A 27,500-nucleotide genomic window follows, 5' to 3' on the forward strand; every position below is an offset into this window, starting at 1 on the left:
ACCTTCCCCCGTAATCAATTTATAATTTTCTCTCTGTATAGAGCGCCACATGCACAATTATATAATATTGAATGACACTGACCTTGCCCCTCCCCTAACACAAGCCAACAGCAACCCAAGCTATCCTCTATCACGTGACCTTAGATCCGATGCTGCATACCGCTTGAGAGTCTTCACTATCCAGATCTCGTTCATGGTCACGTGAGAAGGCTATATCCGTTCGGGTTCGGCGTTCGGGTTCGGCGTTCGACCCGATTTCGTTAAAAGCATAATATCACTGAGTTCTGCACTGTGATATTTTAATGTTTTCTTTAACCAGTCAACTGCCGTACCTCAGAAAGATACGTATTCAAAAATTTGACCAGAAAACCCGTCCTTCAAATATCGATCGAGTTAATGGCAACAATTCTCAATCCTGGGACCTGGGTCATTTAAATTGGTCGATATTTGAAGGACTAGTTTTCCTGCCAATTTTTTAAATTCGCGTCTTTCTGGATTACGGCTGTAAAGTAGCTAAAATTTTTAGTAAAATTGATTTTCGGTCAATTGACATGCTAGATTTAAGACATCCTCGGACGGAATTTGCTTTTCGTAACTTTCATGATTCCTTTGTTCTGTCCATTGAATTTTCCTATCACTAATAACTCCTAAATATTTTGTATGTTTACTTTCGTAAAGGATTTATTCATGACTGATGTTTATCGGTTTAGTTTTATGTGTAGTTTTAAAAACCTGACATTTATCTGAATGAAATTCGATTTTCTATCTTCTTTTTCCAATGTTGCAGAATATAATTGGTCTCTCTGAAAACAAAATGTAGAATCGTTTTGACTGTGGATTTGTCTATAAAAGAAACCATCATCTGTGAATAATCTTAGCTTTTTTCTTTGAGTCAAATGTTCATTAATGTGATTTATGTAAATATGGAAATGTAATGGTCACAAGAGCAACGAGTAAATTTCAAGGATGTCCTTTACAAATATTAAAAAAATAATCATGGTATTTAATCCGGGCCTGCGGCTTTATATCCATTCAGGTTAAATTGAAGTTTTTGTATCTTTTTGTGTTGTTGTTGATAATAGTGATATTATTCATCTCAGTAAACATTTCGTTTTCATACATTATATTGTATAGGTAAACTTAGATGAGGGATTACGATTCAGAATGAAATATTTAATGCCTTGAATTTTTCTTTTTTTTTTTTTTTGAATAATAATAATAATAATAATAAAAAATCATAATAATAATAATAATAATAATAATAATAATAATAATAATAATAATAATAATAATAATAATAATAATAATAATAATAATAATAATAATAATAATAATAATAATAATATAACAACAAGAGCAATCACAAAAAGCTACAACATGCAAATAGCATGAAATGAGTAAGATAGGCCTGCGTCTTCTAAACGTACTGCAGACTTTCAGGACAGACTTGTTACAACACAGCCCGATCGATGAGCCTATTCAATCATGTTCTTCACAAAAAAAAAAAAAAAGTTGCCATTCAATGCCGTGAAATCGATGTGAAGTCATGATATTTTTGGGAAGAATGATATCCTCTCAGTTAGGTTAGGGTGGTGTAATGGCTATCGCATGTGTTTGGAAAATGGTTGATTCAATTAGCAGCTACGAAAAGCAAAGCTGATACTGATACTGTTTTCCGACGTGATCAATTAAGGGGTTGCCCTAAAACAAACAGTAAAAAAGAAAAAGCATAGCCTTTTAACTGAGAAACATTTTTTTTTCATTCTGTAAACGACGAATCTTAGGAAAATTAATTCTCTGCCATGTAGTCAGTAAACGCAAAATAATTGGTTTGAATTTCAAGATGGCCACTCCTATCAACAATTGATGAGATCAGGTGAAGTGTTTTCTATTCACTTAATTAAGGAAAACAGTTTTTAGAATTGTTCATAAAATAAACTTGACCAATAGGATTCAGTAGTCTGATGTCACGCCGCCCGGCAACGGCGGCCATCTTGGTTCTAAACAAAGAAAATCATTACTTTTTATTCTTCATGCTGGCTAGAACTTTTCATATGCCTTGTGATCAGAATGTGTAAAAGTCAAAACATGATCAAATTTATGGGGTTTTTTTTTCCTCTGGAAACGCTTTTATGCTCGCCGGAGAAATATTTCATAAGGGCGTCCGCCATTGTTCCGATAGGTTAGAGCCAGTGTAACTAAGTTACCACGCGTCATTAGGAAGGAAGTGACGTTACGACTGTTGAAGAGAATTGGAGGGCGGGAAGCTTTCTGTTAGAATGGTTCAAAAGTATTGATGACTGATGCTGATACAACAAGTGTCTGAGAGTCGGAACTGTCCCAAAATCTTCGTGTTTGGTGTCGGCAAGACAGAACTGGGACAGAGCATGACCTTCGTAAAGTTATGGCCAGATAATGACCAAAAAATGACGTCAAAATGCCAGTCTTTTGTCACAAAAGAAAACAAATCGTGAGTTGTATTCAATAGTTCAACCAATGAAATAACTTGTTTCCATGAGCTCTACTAACGACAACTCACCAGGCGGTGCAAAAACCAAATAATTACGTTAAACTGCCAGTCATTTTGGATTTCAGCATCAGGCTATAACATACATCGTGTAGTTGTTTGGCCTATGGATAGAACGAAGATGACGTCACTCAAGCCTTTGTTATTGTATTTTCCCATCCATGTTTGTGAGTAATTCTCACTAAACTGTATTAACCAGACTATAAACGTTAAAGGTTACACATAGTTTTGTGTGTTGGCCCGTTATACTTCCGGATGGCAATGTTATGAGCTTCTTAGCCAAGCGCATACTATCTATAGATAGAATGAATTTGACGTCACTCGGGTCTTTGTTATTTATTTATTTATTTATTTGCCATCCATGTTTATGTGTATGAGTAATTCTCACTAAACTGTATTAACCAGACTATAAACGTTAAAGGTTACACATACTTTTGTGTGTTGGTCCGTTATACTTCGCGAGCTTCTTATCCAAGCGCATACTATCTATAGACACCTAGATAACCACGCCCCTCGGACAGTTGTCATAATGTAAACAATGGCAGTGTTTGGTAAACATAGCAAACTGCACATGTTCACAAGCTGTCTTCAACCTTTAAACGCTTGACCATCAAATACATTTTATTCGCCAGCAATGTTTTGAGCTCTTGGGTAGTTCTGCTGTGCTCCGGCAATATAAAGCGATCCCCTACAAATTACTGTTAAACAGAACTTCCTCCACATCCACTCCAGGGTCGAGACCTACATGGCACTCTGATTTTAACCTTAAAGTTGAATCAAGTTTTCGGTTGGATTACATCTTTTCCTTCTCTTGTCAAGGAGGCAAAAATGCACTAACCCATATGTAAATGCAGTTAAAGTTAAAGGTTGATTCTGTACATTACCTCTTACGAGTATACTCTTTGAATGAAGCTTAGCTGATTTCTTTTTTTAATCATGGTCTTGGTAATGGTGATGGAAGTACATAATATTATAATATATATATATATATATATATATATATATATATATATATATATATATATATATATATATATATATCTTGTTTCTTTCTGTCTTCCTGCCCCTCTCTCTCTTCTTCTTCTTCTTCTTACTTCCTCGAGGGATTTGCTAAATTAGATGGTATATTGAGGATGGCGCCCCCCCTGCCGACCCTCCCTCCTCCTTCATTTCTGTTTAACGCTTTCTTCCCGGACAGTTAACTTGATTGATTTAAATATATATTAAAATATACTGGTTAAAATTGGTTATAAAAACGCAAAATGTGACCCACCGCTTAAAACGCTTATTTATAATTAAAAATTATAACGCAATATCCACTAACCTAGCCCAAAGCGCTTTTCAAGGGGTCCCTGGCCGACAGCAACACTTGATCAGCAACAGGACCAGACATGACGCCTGTACTGTAAGGCGATATTACAATTTATATTATTACAAGAGACAACAATGTTACTTGCCATGTACTCATTTTACACCTGAGTGTGGTGAGAGAATGTGAGTAAAGAGCCTTCTACAAGGACTCAACTTTGAGACGCTCAGCAGAGCGGGACTCGGAGCCCAGACCTACCGATTGGAAGGCGGATGGCATACCTCACTTGACCACAAAACCGTTCAGTATTATATCGGAATGAACCAGAATGACCAAAAATTTGTAATGTCACCTTACAGGCGTCATGTCTCGTCCTACACGTTAAGTGTTGTTGTTGGCCTTGGACCCTTTGGAAAGCGCTTTGAGCACGTTTTAATGGATATTGCCCTATATAAAAGCTCAAGTTTAAAAAAAAATTAAGTTGAAAGTATGAGTTTTTATATCTCGCCACTTTCAGACACTAGACGTCTAAAGTCTAAATCCATTGCACTTGATTAAACATACTCAACCCAAGTTTCTTATTTGTCTTTATTTATAAATTCGATTTTGAACATCCAAGTCACCCCGACAGGATACAGGTCACAATTGTTTTTAATAATCCTTGTGTTAAATTTGTCTTTGGGGGTCCCCATCGCTGGGGTGGTAGAGCGCTCTTTTACAAGCAAAAGGGCAGTGTTCGATCCCGGGCCAGTCGAGGGTTTTAATTTTTTAATGACTCCTATCCACCCAGCAGTGATTGGGTGGTTGGGTCTTTTAGATCTGGCGGATAGTACTTTGTGATAGAATAGCGTCCCATCAAAGGGATAGCAAGCAATTGCAAGTCCGTTTCAAACTATAAAAACCGGGATAAACAGTAGCTATATGGGCCCTATGGATCTGATTAACTTACTTCTTATTTATTCCTTTTAACTCCATCTGGAGCATAGGCGTCCACCACGGATCTCCATCTGGGACGGTCTCTGGCTGCCACCGTTGCCTCTCCCTACGACATTTTGACACTTTTCAATTCTAAATTTAGCGTTCTCGCCACGTTGTCGGTGGTCGTCCTCTTCGTCGGCCTTGGGGGTTCCAGTCAAGTGCTGTCCTTGTGATGGATTGGTCTCTTCTCAGGGCGTGTCCAATCCATTTCCACTTTCTTCGTGTGGTTGTTGCAATAGGTGTCTATTGGCAATTATTGTCCTACAGCATTTTGTTGGTGACATTGTCTGTCCATCGGATGTTTAAGATTTGACGCAGACAAGTGTTAATGAAAACTTTTAGCTTGATGAACTACTTTTAAAAAATTGTCTTTGGATTCCTTCACCATTTAAGTAAGTTACCTAAGACTTAAACCGCACAGAGCACAGTTGTATATTATTTCACACAACGTTCAAAGTAGAGAAAATAGCCGTTTTCCATTTATTACGTCAGTTTTTTTCTTGTCTTTTATTTGTTGTGAAACGACGTGTACAGATAAGTGCACGTCAATGTGAAAACATATGATAGGCAATTTGCCAACATAGATAGTAAAAAATTCAATCTTAAAATTTCTTTAAAATAGCAACAATAAATATCAACAAAATAAGTTCGTAGTCTAAATACAAGTCCTGCTTTATAATGGTTGTCATTACAAAACTACGACGAAAACGATGATGATGATGACGATGATAATTATGATTATGACTATGACGATGACGGTGTTGACGACAACGGTGATGATGATGGTGATGAAGAACTATGTACGATTAAATGAAAGGACATTCTCGGAGAATTTAACTTTGTGGTGGTTAGTCTAGGAGCTTGGACTCTCTCTCTCTCTCTCTCTCTCTCTCTCTCTCTCTCTCTCTCTCTCTCTCTATCTATCTATCTATCTATCTATCTCCCTATCTCTCTCTCCCCCCCTCTCTCTCTCTCTCTCTCTCTCTCTCTTTCTCTCTCTCTTTGCTTATCTCTGCCTCTCTATGTCTCTCTTTGTGTGTGTGTGTGTGTGTGTGTGTGTGTGTGTGTGTATGTGTGTGTTTGTGTTTGCGTGCGTGTGTGTGTGGTGCATATGTGTGTAATTATCCCCCACTCTTTTTTCTCTCTGCGTGACTCCTTTCTCCTCCTTTCTCCCTCTCTCCTTCCCCCTCTTTCTCTTTCTCTCTCTCCACTCTTTCTTTCTCTCTATCCATCTTGGATCATATTGATCTCTATATGTTTCTACTCTTCCCTCTCTTCCTAGATTTTGTGTCCACCTCTCTTCTGTTTTTGGTCTAGCTATGCGGTAGTTTTGATTTTCATCCCTTTTATTTGACATAACTTTACTTTAAATTTGCCTCGTAGCCTTCTGGTTGTTCTTTGTTGACCCTCGTCTATTTAGCGAAATATATGTGACATACCTGTGACATACGTATTATGTCAGGGAGAGGGGGGGGGGGGGGCATCTGAATTATGGACTTTAAAAATATAGAATTTAGTTTGCGTATTTGTTCGGCTATGTGGTCTAATTGCACGGCACTCGCCCTCGAATTGAGGACGGGACCCCAGGTTCCGAGTCCTGCTCAGGGCGGCGCATTGTTGAGTACCTGTGAAAGGCTCTTTAATCACAATCTCTCGTACTCAGGTCTAAAATGGGTACTGGCCATTAACAACGTTACTCTGAAAAAAAATTGTAACATCGCCTTACAGGCGTCATATCTCGCTCTACGTGTTAAAAGTTGTTGTTGGCTAGGAGTCCGTGACAACGCACTTTGAGCACGTGTAGTGGATATTGCTCTATAGAATGGCTCATTTTTTTCATTGAAAGGAATGAATGTATTGAGGGTAGGATGTCCCGAATTCGTACGCTTTTTTATACCTCAAATTTTAACATCTCTAACTGCGGATTTGTTCAACTGATCTCTCCACTGTTTGAGCAACTCAGTTATTTGACATCTTTTGATTGGTTTGATGTAAATACATATGATGTATTATCGGTTAACCTAGCTTTTTTAAAAACGAAAATAAATTACATACCCCCCTCGCCCCAAAATATATGTTTAAATTTAAAAAATGATAAAATTACAATGATATGGTAGAATATCAGTTTAAATTTATGTTAAAGACGAATGGACGTTTCGGGGTTCCCATTTAGCTAGCGACAAGAAGACATGATAGTGATGGTTTTTGAAACTTAACCTTTAAATCTGTTCCTAATTTTTAATTATTCCTTGTCCATATCCTATAGGTCCATGTTTCGAGTCACGCTGTGGACGGCGGAAAAATTTAGTCACTTGAAGAGGCTCTGCACTTAACATTTCTGCCTATACTAAAGTAGTATAAAATGTCGATATGTTGTCTATTGAAAAGAAAATGTAATAATAAAATAGGCTGCGTTTTTCATCATGCCTGTCCTGTGTTACGACTTAGTCTGAACCCCTTGTTTTTTAAAATCACATATTTGGTGCATATTGTTCTGTATAAATACAAACGCTTATGTAGATGACAAATTCAACACATCTGCTTATCATTAAAATTCAAAATTCAACACGAGTGATAAATGAAAGTATTCATATAGAATCGATGTTTTATTGTGGTGCAAATTGAAATATTGTTTGTCAAATTTTGGAAAACTACTTTGTTTCAACTTTGAAAAGGTACCACATTCTTACACGATCGGTTAGTTTCATTTCTGACAATATTATTTCGAATTACAGTTCATCATAACTGGTAAGAATGTCTTTGAAGTTAAACATCTTCGGAATTATAAAAAAATTCGAATCGCCGTGAAAAAGCGAGTTATGGAAACACTCGAAAAGGTTTTATGTAACTCGCTCTGAAGCGTATGGATTTTGAGCGACCTACCCTACCTCAAACTACTGAAATCTCAAATGGTGTGATTAATCCGCTTTCGCTCCAAGTTCAATATTCTTGAATTTGACAGAGCCTGATATAAAACCGAATTAAGGCGGTTGGTCAGATGTTTATTTTGTTATCGGCACGGTCTGTCAGGATCTGCAATTGCGTTTCTGTCTCGGTCAGCTGGTTGTGTTTGCCTTGGGTCTTATGTAAGCAGTACTTTACGATCCAATTCATATTAATTTTGTGTCTTGCACTGTTTGACACACACACAAACACATACACACACTTTGTTATCGATACCATTTTTCAGGGAATGTAGTGAAGTATTTCGTAAGTGGGAATTTCCCAATTTTAATGATCGAGAGCTTTTTCTCTAATTTTTAAAATATTTTTGGATAACTTCTAAGTTCACTAGGAATCCAAAATAAGCCAATGTATCAATTTGCACTGTATTTTATTTTATTTATTTTAAATAAAAAAAGAAAAACAAGGGGAAAAAACAAGATAAATAAGAAAGAAACAAACAAAAAGAAGATATGCGTGACATTAGATTTCTGAGAGTCTGTTTTCTAACTCAAAGTAAACTGTTACCTACAGCGTCAACTTTTGTAGTAATGATCTGGGTTCAATTGTTAGAGCACAAGCTTCACGGGCAAAGGGATCGGGTACGATCCCGGGTGAAGTCCCCCGCCCTGTCCACTCAGTAGTTGGTGTTACTGGGTCATTTAGATCTTGCGGAAAGGGCTTTGCAGTTGACGACCGTCCTTTCTAAAAGATAGCAAACAATTTGCTATTGTCCGTTTAACACTACAGATAAAATTTGAGTCCATGGGGCTTATGACTGAAGAACTACTGGGAATGAACCGGATTAAGAAAATTGAGTCTGAAGTCAAAATGGCCAAAAATAAGAAAATGACATGTTTTTTTTTTCGACTCGATGTTTAAGAAACAAAACTCAATTCTAGCCTGTTCTTGAATGAATTAACCTTAATTAAAGATCTGAAAAGGTGTTATGAAATTGCGCCAGACAAATCAAAGAGAAAAATACAAGAAAAAAAAACCGTATAAAAAAATCAGCCTTCCTCGACTGGAGTCAAAATGTCTTAAGTCTAAGTCTTTTAAAGATATTTTGACAAATAGGGGGACAACGGCGTGTGAGGGATGCGAGAGCTTTGACATGTTATAAAACAACATTAACAGCTTAATACATTGTTATTTACAGCTCGATGTCACTCCGCCCACCCCTTATGATTTGATGTTTCTTTTAGATTTTCGTTGATGGTGTTGATATTGTTGTTGTTATTATTATTATTGTTTTCGTTGTTGTTGTTAATGTATGATCATAGGATTGTAATGCACTCAACCAATGGTTTATTTTGAAAAACGCTCTTCCGGTGCTAGTGAATGACAGAATTGACTTGATAACGTTGCCACCATGTTGTAACAGCAAAAGGTGGGAATAGGATTCAGTAGTCTGATGTCGCGTCGCCCAGCAACGAGCAGCTTTTTCACATGTCATGTGATCAGAATGTATAAAAGTCAAATCATGATCAGATTTATAAGTATTTCATAAGGGCGTCCGCCATTGTTCCGACAGTTTAGAACCTGTTACTAAGTTACTATGCGTCACTATGAGAGAAGTGACGTCACGACTGTTGAAGCCTATTGACTTGATAGCGTTGCCACCATGTTGTCACAGCATAACGTGGGAATTTCTTTGTTTGGTTTCCGATTAAAAAAATTGATACCCGTCACTGAACTGTCGTGCCAGCCTGCCTGTTTGTAAATCGGATCAAACTAGGATACTTGTCAGTTCTCTTTGCTTATTATAACCAAGGCGACAGATAATGTGGACATTTCGGGTTTCTCCTTTGTCAACAAAACACGATGAATGAAACAGTTAAGACCCGTGTTTAGTCAAAATTTTGATACTTGGTTGAGAGCATTATTATCTTTTTTTTCTTTTTTTCTTTCTTTTTTTTTTTTTTTTTTTGAAGAGAATGAATTAATGAATGTATTTTCTTAAAGAAAAGGGGAAAATTTAGCAAAATTTTGTATTTTGACTTGAAATTCATTTTTCGACAAATGATCACCTCGACTTAATACCGAACTGATGCGATGGTTCACATGTGGAAATTATAATAGCATACAGCGGTCACCATAGATCAGATTAAATTTCTATTAACTCTTTCCTTCCTTACCAATCAATTTCAGTATTTTCCCAAAACTGACAGGCTTACCCAGCAGAAAATTTGATTTTTTAAAGCTCAAACAAGCTCTCTACAAAACAACTTTATGTTCTTATTAATTAAGCAATGATCATTCTTCAAAGTTTGTGATGTACAGCATTAATCTGAATAAGAAAAACCTGTATTCTGTCGTAACAAATGTGACGATTTTGCTGTAGGTTCTATTCGGTTATTCATAAAATGTGTTTATTAATAATAATTCCTCGCCTCATCAATTCGCAACATCCGGATTTGTTGCACTGTTCAATTATCGCATCACAAATTAATGGGGAGGATTATTTATCACATATATCACATCCCGAAATTAATGGAGAGATCTTGCAATTATTGGGGTGATGATAATAAAGATAGTATTTTATTATTAGTGATGATATTATTGATAGCGATATTGTTGATGGTGATCGATGATGATTAAGACGGCGATGAAGGTAATGGAAATGATGATGATATGATGATGAAATGATGATGGTGGTGATGATAACGATGATGATAATAATAATAATGATAATAGTGATGATGATAATAATAATAATAATAATAATAATAATAATAATAATAATAACATTAATTATAATACTACTAATAATAACAATATAATAATAATAATAATAAAATAATAATAATAATAATAATAATAATATAATAATAATAATGATGATGATGATGATGATGATGATGATGATGATGATGATGATGATGATGATGATGATTGTTATGTACCAACCGCAGTACATAAAATAACTGACAGGGAAGACGCTCCTTGGTTGCCAATTATCAAGTAATTATTTATTCAAGCATTTTAAATCATAATATATCACAGACTTAGTAATATTAAACATGCAGTATAGAAATATACATAAACAGAAATATACGTTATGTAATATAACGTCAATGCACAAGTAGTTAACTTATGATACGAATGTAATGTATTCTATTAATATATTCAATTGTGACATTATTTAGAAATAACTAAATGTAATTAAGTGTATTATTCATGGAAGTAAATTATCAGTTATTGCAAAGGGCAATAACTCAATAATAACAATACACCATAACACCTCCCTTCTAGCCTGGAGGATACTGAAGGTTTAACCATCAAAATATTAACATAGACACACATGATGTAACAGTCCGCTTAAAACACTATTTCAAAGTTAATTTGAAATTCTATGTTACACATCCAGAAGACCGCCGTTGCGATTAACATTTAAAAGTCCGTATGAACAATACTATTTCAAATGTCCGGCAATCACATACACTATATCAAGTCCATTTGACAGTCCATGCACTGGAATAATCTGTTACAAGAACGTGAGTCTCGTTGTCACAATTATAATATAACCACTATGTTAACTACTGTGGCGTGTGCGCAGTTGGTCGACGTGTCTTCTCAAAGTAGGACCATCCGGCACGATTTTCACATCGAACATTCGGTTTCCAATCACTGATGCTACAATCGCTGGCACCCACTTGTCCCTACGCCCCCTCTGAAAAGACAGGGCATAGCACTGGCTGTTCACTGTGAACTTAGTTTTCCTAGACGAGCGAAGATTTACATGGCTTTGAGGCAGGAGCACATCTATCTTCGCTCGTATCTGTCGACCAATCAGAAGTTCGCTTGGGCTATAACCACTGCACAGGGGAGTTCTCCGGTACTGGATCAAGAACTCGTGTAAGGCCTCACTGGTACTGAGGCTGGACTTCCTTAGCGACTTTTTAAATGACTGTACCAGTCTCTCAGCTGCACCGTTGGTCTCTGGATGATACGGGGCTCCCTGTAGGTGTTGAATACCCCGGCTCTCACAGAAACTGGCAAACTCAGCTGACGAGAAGCACTGCGCATTATCAGTGACGATGGTATGCGGGTAGCCAAAATGCGCAAAATCCTCGTCCAGCTTTTGAATTGTCGCCTTCGTGGTGATGGATGTCATCTGGTGGACACACGGATATTTGGAGTATGCATCCACCATCACGAGCCAGTTGTGTCCTTTGAAATTCACGGCATGGTCGATATGGACACGTTCCCATGGTTTGTCGGCATAATCCATGGATGTACCGGCTGTTTTGGAGGCATGTTTTGGTTCTCAGCACACGACATGCATCCTCTGGTGGTGTTGACAATCGCTGTGTCGATTCCAGGCCAGTATACAGCTGTTCTGGATAGCTGTTTCATTCGTTGCATTCCAAAATGGCCCAGATGTAGTATTTGAAGAATGCGTTCTTGAAGCTTCTTCGGAACCACCACACGATTACCATAGAACAAGCAACCATTCGATGAAGTTAGGAAGTCTTTGATTTTGTTGAACGACCCAACTGACCAGGACTCTTGTTTGTTGGGTGTCATTTTCTTTGGCCATCCTTCTTCCAAGTATTTGAAGACAGCCGATAGCACTGGATCGTCCTGGGATTCTTTAGTCAGCTCATCAGGGTGAGAGGGAGATACCATCTGAATGGCGCAGATTGTTGACGAATCATCTCCGGTCTCTCGTTTGTCAAATATTTGGTCAGGTCCTGATGGCAAACGACTCAAGGCGTCGGCATTTCCGTGGTCCGACGTCTTCCGGAACTCGATTTTGTAATCGTACTGGCTCAAGGTAAGTGCCCATCTTGCCAGTCTGTTTGCTGCCAGTGCTGGAATCGGCTTTGATGGTCCAAACAGAGAGATCAGCGGCTTGTGGTCTGTCACCAAAATGAATCTTCGGCCGTATAAGAATTGGTGAAATTTGCTCAAGGCAAAGATGATGGCCAATGCTTCTCTCTGTATTTGGCTGTATTTCCGCTGACAGGCGGTCATCGTCTTCGATGCGTTGGTGATAGGTCGTTCACTGCCATCGGAGTAACGGTGAAACAGGACAGCTCCAATGCCAACTTCTGATGCGTCACACGAGATTCCAACTTCCAACGATGGGTCGAAATGTGCAAGTACGGTATCAGATTGAAGCATTTCCTTGATCTTCCGGAAGGCTGACTGTTCTTCCGGTCCCCATTTCCATCTCACGTCTTTCTTCGTCAGACGATATAGCGGCTCTAGTGTTGTAGAGATATTGGGCAAGAACTTGCTGTAAAATTTGCACTTGCCCAAGGAAAGATCTGAGGTTGGAAACATTCTTTGGAGCTGGCATGTTTTGAATGGCATCTGCTTTTGGACCTTTCGAGACGCCATCTCTAGACAAGTAGTGTCCAAGGTATTCCACCCGTGGTTGGGCAAAGGCACATTTCTCGAGTTTGCATCGAAGGCCCGAGTCTTGCAGACATTGAAATAGGCCTCTAAGGTTACGTAGATGCTGTTCAGCGTTGTCTCCACTGACGAGTATGTCGTCCAAGTAAGCAGCAACGCCCGGCAGATCTTGGATTAATCTGTCAACAATCTCTTGGAAGTAACCAGGAGCCGACTTAATTCCAAACGGTAGACGCTTCTGCAGTAAAACGCCTTTGTTTGTGCTGAGGGCAAGTCTCTTCTGCGACTCTGGTCCAAGACAGATCTGGTTGTAGGCATCTGCGAGGTCGATTTTTGTAAATCCATAGCCACGTCCAAGCTTTCTCATCAGATCCTCAGGTGTAGGCATGGGATGGCGATGCGGTTCCAACTGAGGATTCACGGTCACGGAGTAATCTCCACAGACCCTGATGCTAGGTCTGTTTTGTCCAGGAGCAGTCTTCTTCTTTATTGGTACGACAGGAGTACCATAATCGTTGAACTTGGTCAACTGCCAAACGCCTTTCGAGATGCCAGCTTGTAGCGCTTGGTCCAAGTCTTCCTGGATTGCAATGGGTACTGCCCGAGGACGGTGAAAAACTGGAGTAGCGTCTGGTTTGAACTTCACTTCCAGTTCAAAGTCTTTAAAGGTTCCCAACTCCTGTTTGAAGAGGTCTGGGAACTCAGAGCAAAGCTGTTTCAATGCCGACTGAAGTGACCAATCAGGTTTATTGTCGCTCGTCACTGTGTTTACAATCTCTCTGCCATTGGAATGAATGAGGGCATCCACCGACAGTCCAAGATCTTTAATTGTTGTACGTCCAAGGAGATTCAGATCCAAAGTTGTCACGACAAATTTTTGTCTAATCACGCCCTCGGGTTCCGGAAATGTTGAGGTCGACAGGCTGGCAACGCCAATCACTGGAAGATCTGCGTTGGAAGCACAACGGTATTTGCATGTAGGTGGTGACAGTGCAGGCCGTCGCAACTTCTTCCAGGTCTTTTCCGAAATGATGCTGTCTCTGGAACCAGTGTCAACCTCGAAAACGACTGACACATCGTTCAAGTAGCAGGTCTTCCACAAAGGTCGGGCCGCATTCCAATTGACCTTTGTCACCGTCTTTACTCGTTGATGTTGACTTCTCTTCCGGCAGGCAGACTTTATGTGGCCCTTAATGCCGCAGTGGTGGCAAAGGGCTTCCTTGAATCGGCAGGCATCACTCGAGTGGTTCCCGAGGCACTGGTAGCATCGGGTTTTCTGGTTCCTGTTCTCCGTTGATTTTGATTGGCGGTTGATCTTTGGAGACGGTTTGTTATTCGCCGTGGGCAGTTTATGAGCCGGATTACGATTGGGCTGGAACTTAAACACACAACTTAAATGTGCCGACCGTCTCTCTGGCAACTTTTCCAGCCTCCTCCACTTCTGCGGCGATCTGAATGGCTCGATTGAACGTCAGCTCGTCGTCTTTTACTTTAAACAAGGCTTTGACGATAGCCTCACTGTTGATCGAGCAAACGAATCGAGTCCTCATTGCCTCGTCCAACGGGTCCTTGATTGAGGCAAAATCACATGTAGCTGCCTCTTGCCGAATTCTCGCAGCTAACTCGTGGACAGTCTCTCCTGGCTTCCTTTCTGTTCGTGTCCAGAATTTGAAACGCTCCCGAACAACGAATCTTTTGGGTTGAAATGGTCAACCATGTGCTGCTCGATCTCATCCATCGATAATTCGTTGACGTCCTTGGGAGGAACGCTCTGTGAAGCCAGGTTTGCCAGCAGCTTGAAGATGGCACACGATTGGTTGGTGAGAAAAATCTCCGCAATCCTGTCCGATGGAATAGAGTTGGCCTTTACGAACGTCTGGAAACGTGACCAATAGTCCGTCCACAGCTCTGCGTTTGAATCAAACTCGCAGAACCTGGTGTTGGTCACTGACGATCCATCACCAAGGCCATTAACGTTTCCATCTGTTGACGCTGCAACTCCATCTGCTGTTGTTGTTGGGCCATCTGATCACGCAATAGCCCAATGAGCTCCTCGTTGGTCCATGCTGCTCGTGTAGTCATGACGATACGTCTAAAGCAGCCAATGAACGATCAGCAGGCCGATACGTCGCTCCGCTAGTTGGTTTTCCGTGCTGTCCGATACAGCAAAAAGTAGGTCAACCGTTTGACCCAGTTCCTCCTCGCACGTCCGACACGGCAAGGCAGGCTTGTCCTGATGAAAACGTCCAAAACTAGCCAATGGACGGTCAGTAGGTCGATACGTCCGACTCCGCTGGTTGGTTTTCCGTGCTGTCCGATACAGCAAGAAGTACGTCACCCGTCCGACACGGCAGGTACTCCTCGCACGTCTGTCACGACAGGCAATCACGTCCTGATGATTCTTCCATGTCTGTCACGACTGACAGTCACGTCCTGATGATTCTTCCACGTCTGTCACGACTGACAGTCACGTCCTGATGATTCTTCCACGTCTGTCACGACTGACAGTCACGTCCAGATGATTCTTCCACGTCTGTCACGACTGACAGTCACGTCCTGATGATTCTTCCACGGCTGTCACGACTGACAGTCATGTCCTGATGATTCTTCCACGGCTGTCACGACTGACAGTCACGTCCTGATGATTCTTCTAAAATAGCCAATGGACGGTCTTCCCTCTCAGCAAGTCGAAACGTCGCTGTACATACACGTCCGACTCCGCTGGTAAGTTGTCCTTGCTGTCCGATACAGCAAGATAAGTAGGTCACGGCAGGTTCTCCTCGCTCGTCTGGCACGGCGAGGCAGGTAGGTCCCCCTTGCTCGTCTGGCACGGCAAGGCAGGCAGGTCCCCCTTGCTCGTCTGGCACGGCAAGGCAGGCAGGTCCCCCTCGCTCGTCTGGCACGGCAAGGCAGGCAGGTACCCTTCGCTCGTCTGGCACGGCGAGGCAGGTAGGTCCCCCTCGCTCGTCTGGCACGGCAAGGCAGGCAGGTCCCCCTCGCTCGTCTGGCACGGCAAGGCTCGTCCTTCTTCGTCCGGAGGCAGACCAGGGCAAGGCTCGTCCTTCTTCGTCCGGAGGTAGGGCAGGGCTCGTCCTTCTTCGTCCGGAGGCAGACCAGGGCAAGGCTCGTCCTTCTTTGTCCGGAGGTAGGCAGGGCTCGTCCTTCTTCGTCCGGAGGCAGACCAGGGCAAGGTTCGTCCCTCTTCGTCCGGAGGTAGGGCAGGGCAAGGCTCGTCCTTCTTCGTCCGGAGGCAGGCCAGGGCAAGGCTCGTCCTTCTTCGTCCGGAGGTAGGGCAGGGCTGTCCCCTTCGTGGGTTGGCAGTCCTTAAAAGGACTGTGATTTCATGTGACCCACAGCTGGAATCCTCGTCGCCACTGTTATGTACCAACCGCAGTACATAAAATAACTGACAGGGAAGACGCTCCTTGGTTGCCAATTATCAAGTAATTATTTATTCAAGCATTTTAAATCATAATATATCACAGACTTAGTAATATTAAACATGCAATATAGAAATATACGTTATGTAATATAACGTCAATGCACAAATGTAGTTAACTTATGATACGAATGTAATGTATTCTATTAATATATTCAATTGTGACATTATTTAGAAATAACTAAATGTAATTAAGTGTATTATTCATGGAAGTAAATTATTAGTTATTGCAAAGGGCAATAACTCAATAATAACAATACACCATAACAATGATGATGATGATGATGATGATGATGATGATGATGATGATGATGATGATAATAATAATAATAATAATAATAATAATATAATAATAATAATAATAATAATAATAATAATAATAATAATAATAATAATAATAATGATAATAATAATAATAATAATAATAATAATAATAATAATAATAAACATTATTATAATCATCATCATCATCATCATCGTTGTCGTCATTATCAGCTGCAGCAGCACCATGATTATTATATAGAATTCCCCTTTTCTTTAATCTTTATGACCTGAAATTGTTGTATCTAGAAGTTCTATCATTCTTGATGAAAGAGTTGAAAGAGCTAAGCGAGAGGTCATATCTCTTTACTGGAAAAAAAAAGGATGGTTTTCCAAGTCATATGAATGTAAAGGATGAAAAACAATGTGATAAGTTGGCGTTTCAATACGGTATAATGTCGTCCTATTTTTAGTAAATATACAGAAAACCTTGTACTTGTATTTTTGTGGGATGGTAACACATGTAAATGTTTTGGCTTCAGTTTTTCTTAACCTAAAGCTTCTTTTAGTTTGGTCTTTAACTTTAAATTTTATTTTCTATATTTTAAACGAAGATAATTAAATTTTCATTCCCAACGTAAGTCCAAAAAAAAAAATTGGAGAAGGGGGAGCGTATGAGTAAATGTCGTGTAGTGTTGTTACTAGTGTTGGTGTTTTTGTTTTGTTTACCTGTGTATATCAATTTTAACTATCGAGAGAAATATTTTTAAAATGAAATATTTTTATACGTAGTCTTATTTCTATTTGTCATTGCTCTTATGTACTCTAGTAATATGCAGCAGATTCCATCAATAAAGACATTTTAAAATTGAAATTACATTTAAAAAAAACAAACAACAAAAAACAAAAAACAAAACAACAACAAAAAGTAAAAAAGGAGAGAAAAATAGGGGTGGCATTAGATTCGTGATAAGAGACAGTTTCCCTTGTCTGTTTTCCTACTTCAAGTTATTTTTTTTAGTATCATTATTCCTTTGCTATTACTCCTGCGTAAACTGAGTAATATGCAGAGATTTTGAATTGCATTGAATTGAATTGTGAACCTGATAATTAAAAGTGAGCTTTACTTTACTCATAAGATTTGAGTTAAAATATAGTATGCCTATATAGTATATATATAGTATATAGTATGGGGAAAGATCTGACACACTGTGTAGGAAACAGTAAGAGACAAAACAGAAAGAAAAATACAAAAATTAAAAAAAAAAACAAAAGAACATCCCCCCTAAAAAATTAATCAGCCTGCCTCGAACGAGATATGCTGGGTTTTTTGGGGTTTTTTTTTTTTTTTTGTTTTTTTTTTTTTTTGGACGTTTTTTTTCTTTCCCTTTTATTTCTGTTTTGTCTGGCAATGTTTCATACACACTTTTTCATATCTTTATCTTACACCAATGCCTGCTTCCTATTTTGTCTCATTGGGGAAAGTGAATTTTGTTTCTTAGATTTCCAACAACAAAAAAAATCATTATTCTGATCATTTTTGACTTCCGGCATAATTTTCTTTATCTATCGTAGTCCACACCGGAATAATACCAGAATGACACATTGGGTCACAGATTGACGATTTGAAAGTTGAATTATTTTAAAGACCTGACTCTTCTGACTAAAACCAGTTTATGAAGTTGTGGTGATATGAAATCGAAGCCGTCATATTGATTTTGTATGGATTTTGACATTACCACTCCATTATTATCGACTTTTTTCCCACTCCTTTTTCCAAAATGACACTTTATTATATTCCATAATTTGAGTTTTCTTTTCCCACATAATACCTTGTTTATCGTACCGGTTCGCAGCAGTCATGAAATACCACAAACGATTGATATTTGATAGCTGCAATTTTAATCCATTTTGGATTTCTAATTGGTTTGTGTTTGTTTCTGTTTATACTTTGTATCGATTATTGTTGTAGACACAGCAAGAGAAAGCCTTCTGTTATATCAATATATTCCTCTTTTTATTTATGATATTTCTCTCATTCTTTATCAGACTATCGATGCTATAAGTTTAACTAAAAAGCTCACAATATCCACCAACCGGATATTACACACAAAAGTATGTGTTTATAGTCTGATGATATAATTTAGTGAGAAGTAATAACCAAAATTTCTGTCTTTAAAACAACAAAGCGCTGAGTGACGGCAATTATTTGATATTTGAAAGACGAGTTTTTTGGCCAAAATTTAAAAAATGTGTTTGAGTATTTGAGATGGGCAATGAAGACGCAATCGTTTTCACCCAATGGTATTGCTGAAGTGAATCTCGGAATATCTTGGTAGGAAGGAGGTATGGGGCCCCAAAAGGCAATGCCTGAGTGGGGACTCAAAATTTCCTGGTAGATGGGGGACACGTTAGACCCAGACATCTAGTGGCAGAAATACGAATCAGCACCTTAATACAGTAAAATGTTGGGGTGGTACGGGGGCTAAATATTTCATGTATAGTCATACACTTGATGATATTATTGATAGTGACGACGATGATGATGATGATGATGAAGATGATGGTAATGACGATAAAAAAATAATGATGATGATGATAATAATAATAATAATAATAATAATAATAATAATAATAATAATAATAATAATAATAATAATAATAATAATAATAATAAATAAATAATAATAATAATAATAATAATAATAATAATAATAATAATAATAATAATAATAATAATAATAATATATTATTATATTAATATTATATATTATATTATTATATTAATATTATATTAATAATAATAATAATAATAATAATAATAATAATAATAATAATAATAATAATAATAATAATAATAATAATAATAATAATAATAATAATAATAATAATAATAAAAAATAAATTAAATAAATAAATAAATAAAGATAACACTTGAGGAGGTAGGGCTTTCTGCCAACGACTGGACTGGATAGACAAATAAGTTTCCCACATCACCTGAGGACGAGACAACGTTTTTTTAAGAATAGGATTATATTCCAATCGTTTGTCGATGGTTTACATTGAACTTGAGTCGGTGTCACACAGTATCGGTCAGTGTGAAAGTTCGGATCAGAGAGTCATAAACTTTCCATATTGTAATGGCTTGTTCTCAAAATGAGTTTCCGGATCTGGAAATAAGAATCTTCGGATTATGGTGTACAAAATTAACAAAAAACAAAAACAAAAAAAAAGAAGAAATTATCCGTCCTCAGGCGACCTGTACGGGTCATGGAGACATCGGTGTTGTGAAGTTTTGGATTTGACAGACCTGACTGTATTTGCTGAGTGTCAAAATGCCGAGAGCATTACTGGATGAAATGTCAGAACAAACTTGAAAATGAATACTATAACTATAAAGAAGTATCTTGTGATTCTGTGTTTGATGTCTAGATTTTTGAAAGTGTTACTTGTAAAGACAGCTATCCTAAACATAAGGACGAAATTATTTGAGTGTCAAAATTGCCGAGAACACTACTCTGTGAAATGCCAGAAAAAACTTATAAGGAATACGAAGTATTGTGCAAGAGTTGATATCCCGTGCTTTTGTGTTCAACGCTAAAAAGTTCAAAAGATCAGTAGATCCGCTACAAGTGAAAAAGAAATCGAAGAAATGTGTCAACAAATTACATGGTAATTAATTCAAAAATAATATTCTAGCAAAATTGTCACGCGAGGTTGTTTTTTTAAAAAGGGAGAGAAAAACAATTTAAAAAAAACACTAGCTTGGACACACGTGTAGTACATGCCTTCAAGTTTTTATTTCATGTTTTATAAATGCTCAATGTGGCCACCACCGGCGATACGGACAACATCAAGCCGATATGAGAATTCATCCCAAACGCCCCGCAGCACGTCACGGCCCACCGTGTCACAGCGTAGACATAACGTTTGACGTCATTACTTCGTTTTTGCACCGCTTAGTGAGTTGTCGTTAGTAGAGCTCATGGAAACAAGTTATTTCATTGATTGAACTATTGAATACAACTCACGATTTGTTTTCTTTTGTGGCCAAAGACTGGCATTTTGACGTCATTTATTGGTCAGTGTCAGGCCATGATTTACGAAGGCCACGGCATCAGGCCATTACTTTACGAAGGCCTCGGTCACAGACTACGCACCGTGTTGATTGCAGCGTTAAAGTAAAATACTCACCAGTTCGTTCCACCCGTCAGAGCATTTGGATTCAGTAGTCTGATGTCACGCCGTACGGCAACGGCGGCCATCTTGGTTCTAAACAAAGAATATCATTACTTTTTATTCTTCATGCTGGCTAGAACTTATCATATGTATTGTGATCAGAATGTGTTAAAGTCAAAACATTATCAAATTTATGTTTTTTTTCCCCTCTGGATACACTTTTATGCTCGCCGGAGAAATATTTCATACGGGCGTCCGCCATTTTCCCGATAGTTTAGAGCCAGTGTTACTAAGTTACCATGCGTAATTAGGAAGGAAGTGACGTTACGACTGTTGAAGAGTATTGGTCCCATCAGACAAAACTATGTGTAACCTTAAGGGTGTATAGAAGGAATGAACTCGACGTCACCCAGGTCTTGGTTATTGTTTTTAGACCGCCAGTTTGGTGATTTGTTCTCACTAATTCTTATTACCCATTTGGCGGTCTTGAAACATCAACAAATGGCAGAGTGACGTCAATTTCATTCATTTTATAGTATGATTCATAGACTTAAGTGAGGACTAACCACGCAACTGACGATCGAGAAACTGATATCAAATCGTAGAGAGACGTAAAATTCATTTATTCTTTAAAACGAATGAAAATGACGTCACTCAGCTCATTGTTATTTGTTTTAGAACGTCGGTTAGGTGATGACTTTTTACTTAGTTCCTCTAACCGTAGCCATCGTTATGTTATAGCCTGATACTGAAATCCAAAAGGACTGGCAGTTTGACGTCATTATTTGGTTTTTGCACCGCCTAGTGAGTTGTCGTTAGTAGTGCTCATGGAAATAAGTGATCCCATTGGATGAACTATTGAATACAACTCACGGTTTGCTTTCTTTTGTGGCAAAAGACTGGCATTTTGACGTAATTTTTTGGTCAGTATCAGGCCATAACTTTACGAAGGCCACGCTCTAACAGATTAGACTATAGATAGTTCGAAGATGACGTCACTCAGGTCTTTGTTATTTTTTTGTTGTTGCCATCCGCGTTTATGAGTTATGCTCAATGAACTGCATTAACCTGACTATAGATAGTATGCAGATGACGTCACTCAGGCCTATGTTATTGTTTTTGCCATCCGCGTTTGTGAGTTGTTCTCACTAAACTGTATTAACCAGACTATAAAAGTTCATGGTTACACAGAGTTTGTGTGTTGGTCCGTTATACTTCCGGATGGCAATGTTGTGAACTCCTTGGCCAAGCGCATTCTATGCAGATGACGTCACTCAGGCCTTTGTTATCGTTTTTGCCATCCGCGTTTGTGAGTTGTTCTCACTAAACTGTATTAACCAGACTATAAAAGTTCATGGTTACACAGAGTTTGTGTGTTGGTCCGTTATACTTCCGGATGGCAATGTTGTGAACTCCTTGGCCAAGCGCATTCTATCTATACATTGTTAGAACAGTCGCTTCACAAACAATAGGATCGACCGCCGGTGTCGTCGATGATTCCTCCCCATAGCCCTACTATACTATTTTAGTACGCCATGTTCCTCCCCCTTCCTTATTCACTCAGCAGAAATGGCAGAAAGCACTGTATGATAGACAGGCGTTTTACACAAAGGGTAGCAAGCAGTTACTGTCGTTCAATAAATGCTATTGAAACTGGTGTATATTATAGCTCCGCGAGCCTTATACATCTGAAGGATTACTACGTAAGAATGGGAAAACTCCTGTTACAAGTACAAGCAAATGCATCTAAACAAACTAGCAAAGAATGTTCCGAATGTCACCATGATCATCATCATCATCAGCATCATCATCATCATCATCATCATCAGTCTCCCCGAGCCGAGATCTATTACTGACTACAACCCTGTTGATAGAACGGTTAGAACGTTGTCTATCACATTGCACCCTCATCATAGATTAGAGTTTGCTGTTGGGCTAGCGTACCAGTACCAGGAACATTTCGCGGCTTTCGCAATATGGCGTTATTTATAGACAATACTGATTATAAACATACAAACGAATTGACACTATAGCAGAGGAAAGATTATTAATTCTTTTTTTAATGAGGTTTTATATAGCGCATTATCCGCTTTACGTGCTCAAAGCGCTTTATAAAATGTCCCTGACCAACAGTAATACATAACATTTAGAACGAGACATGACGCCTGTTAGGCGATATTACAATTTTTTTCCCGACAGAGACAACGCTGTTAATGGGCAGGTACTCATTTTACACCTGAGTACGGTGAGAGAATGTACGTAAAGAGTCTTTTTCAAGGATTCAACTATCCCCGAGCGAGGCTCGAACCCAGGACCTTCCGATCCGAAAGAACTAACAAATATGCATAAAGGCCTTGTTACCAGACAAAATAAAATTAATGCAATATACTTATTTACACTATTTACAATGATTTTGAAGATGCAGAAGATATTTTGAAATATTTGAAATTTGAGGCCCATGCTGAAGTAAAAATCATCAGAATATGGGAATTTGTTGTTTTTTTAAAGTTTATTGATCAAAACTCTCTCCTCTCAATGGCGTCAGTTATTTTAACTAAAATTTTATAAATTAAAATAAATAGTGCGGCTATGCAGTCTTGTGGGATAGGAAGGTCCTGGGTTCAAGTTCCGTTCTGAGCGGCGCATAGTTAGAAAGGGCTCTTTACTCACATTCTCTCGCCTTACTCAGGTGTAAAATGAGTAACTGACCGTTAACAGTTTTGCCTCTGTTGGAAAAAAACATTTACTTGTAATATCGCCTAACAGGCGTTAGGTCTCGTCTTACATGTTATTATTATTATTATTATTATTATTATTATTATTATTATTATTATTATTATTATTATTATTATTATTATTATTATTATTATTATGTTATAAGACCTGCATATATGTGCTCTTAGTGTGTCACTAATTGTTCTTTCACAAGAACTTTTTTATATAAATATATCCAATCTAACCATTTGTCACTACGTGCTCCAAATTTGATCAATCGTCTCAAACCGGTATTATGTCTGTGTGAATTTGGTGTTTAGAATTCCTTTGGAGATTTAGGAAATGCCTTCGTTCAGGAGAGTTGATTTTTTATTTTATTTCATTTATTTTAATTTATTTTCTTTAGTTTAATAAAATTCAGAAAAATTATATTTCCTACTCCTGATTTTTTTCTTCTTTAAACTCGTTTTTTTTCTAGTACATTTCGGCATAATACCAAATTGACCCGGTGGGACTTAAAAAAAGAATTGCGACTTGACCAAATGTTCAAACCAGACTATAGAATTGTTCAAAGTTGAGAATTCTTTCACACTCTCATCCATTTCCCATGTTTCCCCATGTGTGTGATCAAAATCACCGAATGCTCCAATAGAAATGGTGTAACCATATCTTCTTCTTATATAATATAGAATCACATTTTAATAATTGTCCAATCACATATTATCACCAAATGTTCTTTCCATATATTCAACGATGCCCTTTTTCCGGCTAAAGCCGGAAGACCGGCTTTTTAAAAAATAGTTCGCCTGATCTTGGTCATTATTGATGAGTTGTTGTTTTTTTTATAAAGATGAAAATATTGGTTGTTTAAAGGCACGGTTAAGGTAAAGCTAGATGGATATGTATTATTATCTATGATTTAAAGATGATATCATTTGATGTAGAGAAGCTTTGTACGATATATTTTCATATATCCACTTTATAAGGAAAATTGTCCGGTTTTTAAAAAAATATTATTTTAGCAAAAGGCATCCCTGAAAATATAGAAACATCTGATTTTAGAGAAATGCCCAATCAGCTATCAGCAAACGCTCCAATGAGTACAGAATAGCTACTTGACGAAATGTTCAAACTTTAGAATCACAAATTCTTTCACAATTTCATCCATTTTCCAGGATTTCCACCAAGCTGGGGTGCACCATAGACAAGCCGCAGGACGGCAGTAGTCCCGACACACAGGGGGACTGTTGTGCCTGCGTCATGAACCGGCTACGACCGAACATGGCTGCGCCGTCGCAGGCGTCGCTCGAGCAGTTAGCTGGCAGGCAGAGGGTCAACCTCACTCCTGGGCACTCGCTCATGGACTGGATTCGACTCGGGCGCGAGAAGGGTGATCTGAGCGGAGTGGGCAGCAAAAAGAGAGATGTTACCTTGCAGGAGCTCGGTCAGCACAACACGGAGAATGATATATGGATGGCCATCAAAGGTGAGAGATACCTATGTGCAAATCTTAGGCACAAACCCCAAATAAAAAAAAAGAACACACACACACAATACACCCATTATCACCAACTGAAAAACAAACCAAATTTTAAAAAACAAACAAACAAACAAATAAAAATCTGTAAAGAGCTGCAATATCCACTAACCGTGCTCAATGCCAATAGCAACAACATGTAGGACGAGATATGGCGCTTGTTTGGCGATATTACAATTTTTTTTCAGACAGAGACAATGCCGTTAATTGCCAGGTCTACTCATTTTACACCTGAGCAAAAGGCAGGACTCAACTATGCGCCGGTCAGAGTGGAACTCGAACCCTGGACGTTCCAGCCCGACAGCAAGTATCACACCACAAGGCCTCATAGCCGCACATATTGACGTGAGTGTATAACACGTCTTCCAAATAGCTAATTGTCAACAGAAGTATTGATTTCATTTTATTGTAATTAGTTATGTGTGTCTCTTTCAACTGCTTGCCTCTTTTTGTCTCCTGTTTTTGTTTTTGTTGTTGTTGTTTTTGTTTTGTTTTTAAATCAAGTGGCCATTACAAGTGGATGTTGCAAGGTCTTCAAAAACTAGGTCCATATTATAATCATTGAACTGATATATATCCTTTTCCTCTGTCTGAAGAAACTCATCTGAATCTGACCAAAGGAATCGCACGTGTCTTTCAATTATCTCTTTAGGAACTCCGGTTTTCCCCCTTTTACTGTCATTTGATTAATTGTATTTATGAATAATGACAGCTCAGCTTCTGCCTCCCCCTCCCCACCTCCTTGATGTCGGGTATTTATTTGCGGATTCTTATGCCAGTGACCGCTTTATTAATGTTGTTTTTAAAAAAAATGAGAGATGTCTGTGGAGATCGAAGGATTTGACAGATGGGTGGACAAGTGACCTAGCGAGGGAGTGGTGTATCCGTGTGTGTTTGTGTATGTGTGTGTGTGTATTGTGAGCGTGTATGTGTGAGCCAATGTGGGTGTGTAAATCAGATAGAGTGAGAAAGAGAGAGAGAGAGAGAGAGAGAGAGAGAGAGAGAGAGAGAGAGAGAGAGAGAGAGAGAGAGAGATCGTTGTTTTTACAGACAAAATTATGCCCAGGAAAAAAATCATAATATTGGCATATGGCAGTCTCTTGACTTGGCCCCTTTAATGCCTCTTTTTCCTCCTCAAAAATTTATGTTCCTTAAAATATTACGTTTTTGCTCACTTAGATTTTAAAAATTTGCTTTTATTTAGCGCAATATCCATTAAACGTGCTCAATGGCGCTGATATAACCTAAATGTGTTGCAAGCGCCGTAAAACCCTTAAAAACATAAAAACAAGCACACGTGCTCAAAACGCTTTATAAAAGATCCCTGACCAACAGCAACACGTAACATGTAGAACAAGACATGACAACTGTTAGGCGATATTACAATTTTTTTCCGAACAGAGACAAAGCTGTCAACAGCCAGGTACTCATTTTACACATGAGTACGAGGAGAGAATGTGAGTAAGGAGCCTTTTCCAAGGACTCAACTATGCACCGAGCGAGGCTTGAACCCAGGAACTTCCGATCCGAAAGTGATTGTCATACAACTAGACCACATAGACAGATAGGTATATTAGGTATATGCATATTGTGTGTGTATATATATATATAATATATATATATATATATATATTATATATATATATATATATATATATATATATATATATATACCTGTTTACAGTTGTCGTCTATATATTTATTGTTTCTTCAGTTATTTCTTTCTGTGGGTTTCAGGAAAAGTCTATAACATAACGCCTTATATGGAATTCCATCCCGGAGGAATAAGTGAACTCATGAGAGCGGCGGGAGCAGACGGGACTCAACTGTTTGAAGAGGTAAGACAGTCACGTTTTAAGTCAAAAGGAAATGTGCTCTTTTTCTATGTCTGGCATGATTAATCTATTATTCATTATTGAGCTTTGTAGCTGGATAGTCTTACACCTCTCAACACCCTTTTCTCAACCATGTTTTTCATTACGATCGTTTCCGAAATGCCACGAAGTATGACAATGCGTTTACAAGTCCAGCATGAAGTCCGATGTGGCATCGACTTTATAAGAGAATCGGGATGGTACTGAAGTTGATGATAATTAAAATAATGATAATAATAATGATAATAATAATACTGATGATGATAATGATGATGATGATGATGATGATGATGATGATGATGATGATGATAATAATAATTTATTTGGCGCCATATCTACCAACTTGCTCAAGGCGCTTTACAAAGGGTCCTAGT

At 38.3% G+C, this 27,500-nt stretch overlaps 1 protein-coding gene across 3 annotated transcripts in view; it reads left to right on the forward strand.

The window, feature by feature from the left end:
- LOC144968482 (cytochrome b5 reductase 4-like) overlaps positions 1-27,500 on the forward strand; it is a 128,499-nt gene that overhangs the window by 27,803 nt on the left and 73,196 nt on the right. For all 3 annotated transcript variants that reach the window (XM_078906901.1, XM_078906902.1, XM_078906903.1), the window contains 2 exons: positions 24,891-25,201; positions 26,990-27,090. In XM_078906901.1, the coding sequence (XP_078763027.1) occupies positions 24,976-25,201; positions 26,990-27,090 (327 nt within the window). In that variant the 5' untranslated portion in view covers positions 24,891-24,975. The remainder of the gene's footprint in view (positions 1-24,890; positions 25,202-26,989; positions 27,091-27,500) is intronic.

The sequence above is a fragment of the Berghia stephanieae genome, chromosome 3, assembly GCF_034508935.2.
Source record: "Berghia stephanieae isolate SIO BIC M18660-M18661 chromosome 3, UCSD_Bste_1.3, whole genome shotgun sequence".
NCBI classification, from domain to species: domain Eukaryota; kingdom Metazoa; phylum Mollusca; class Gastropoda; order Nudibranchia; family Aeolidiidae; genus Berghia; species Berghia stephanieae.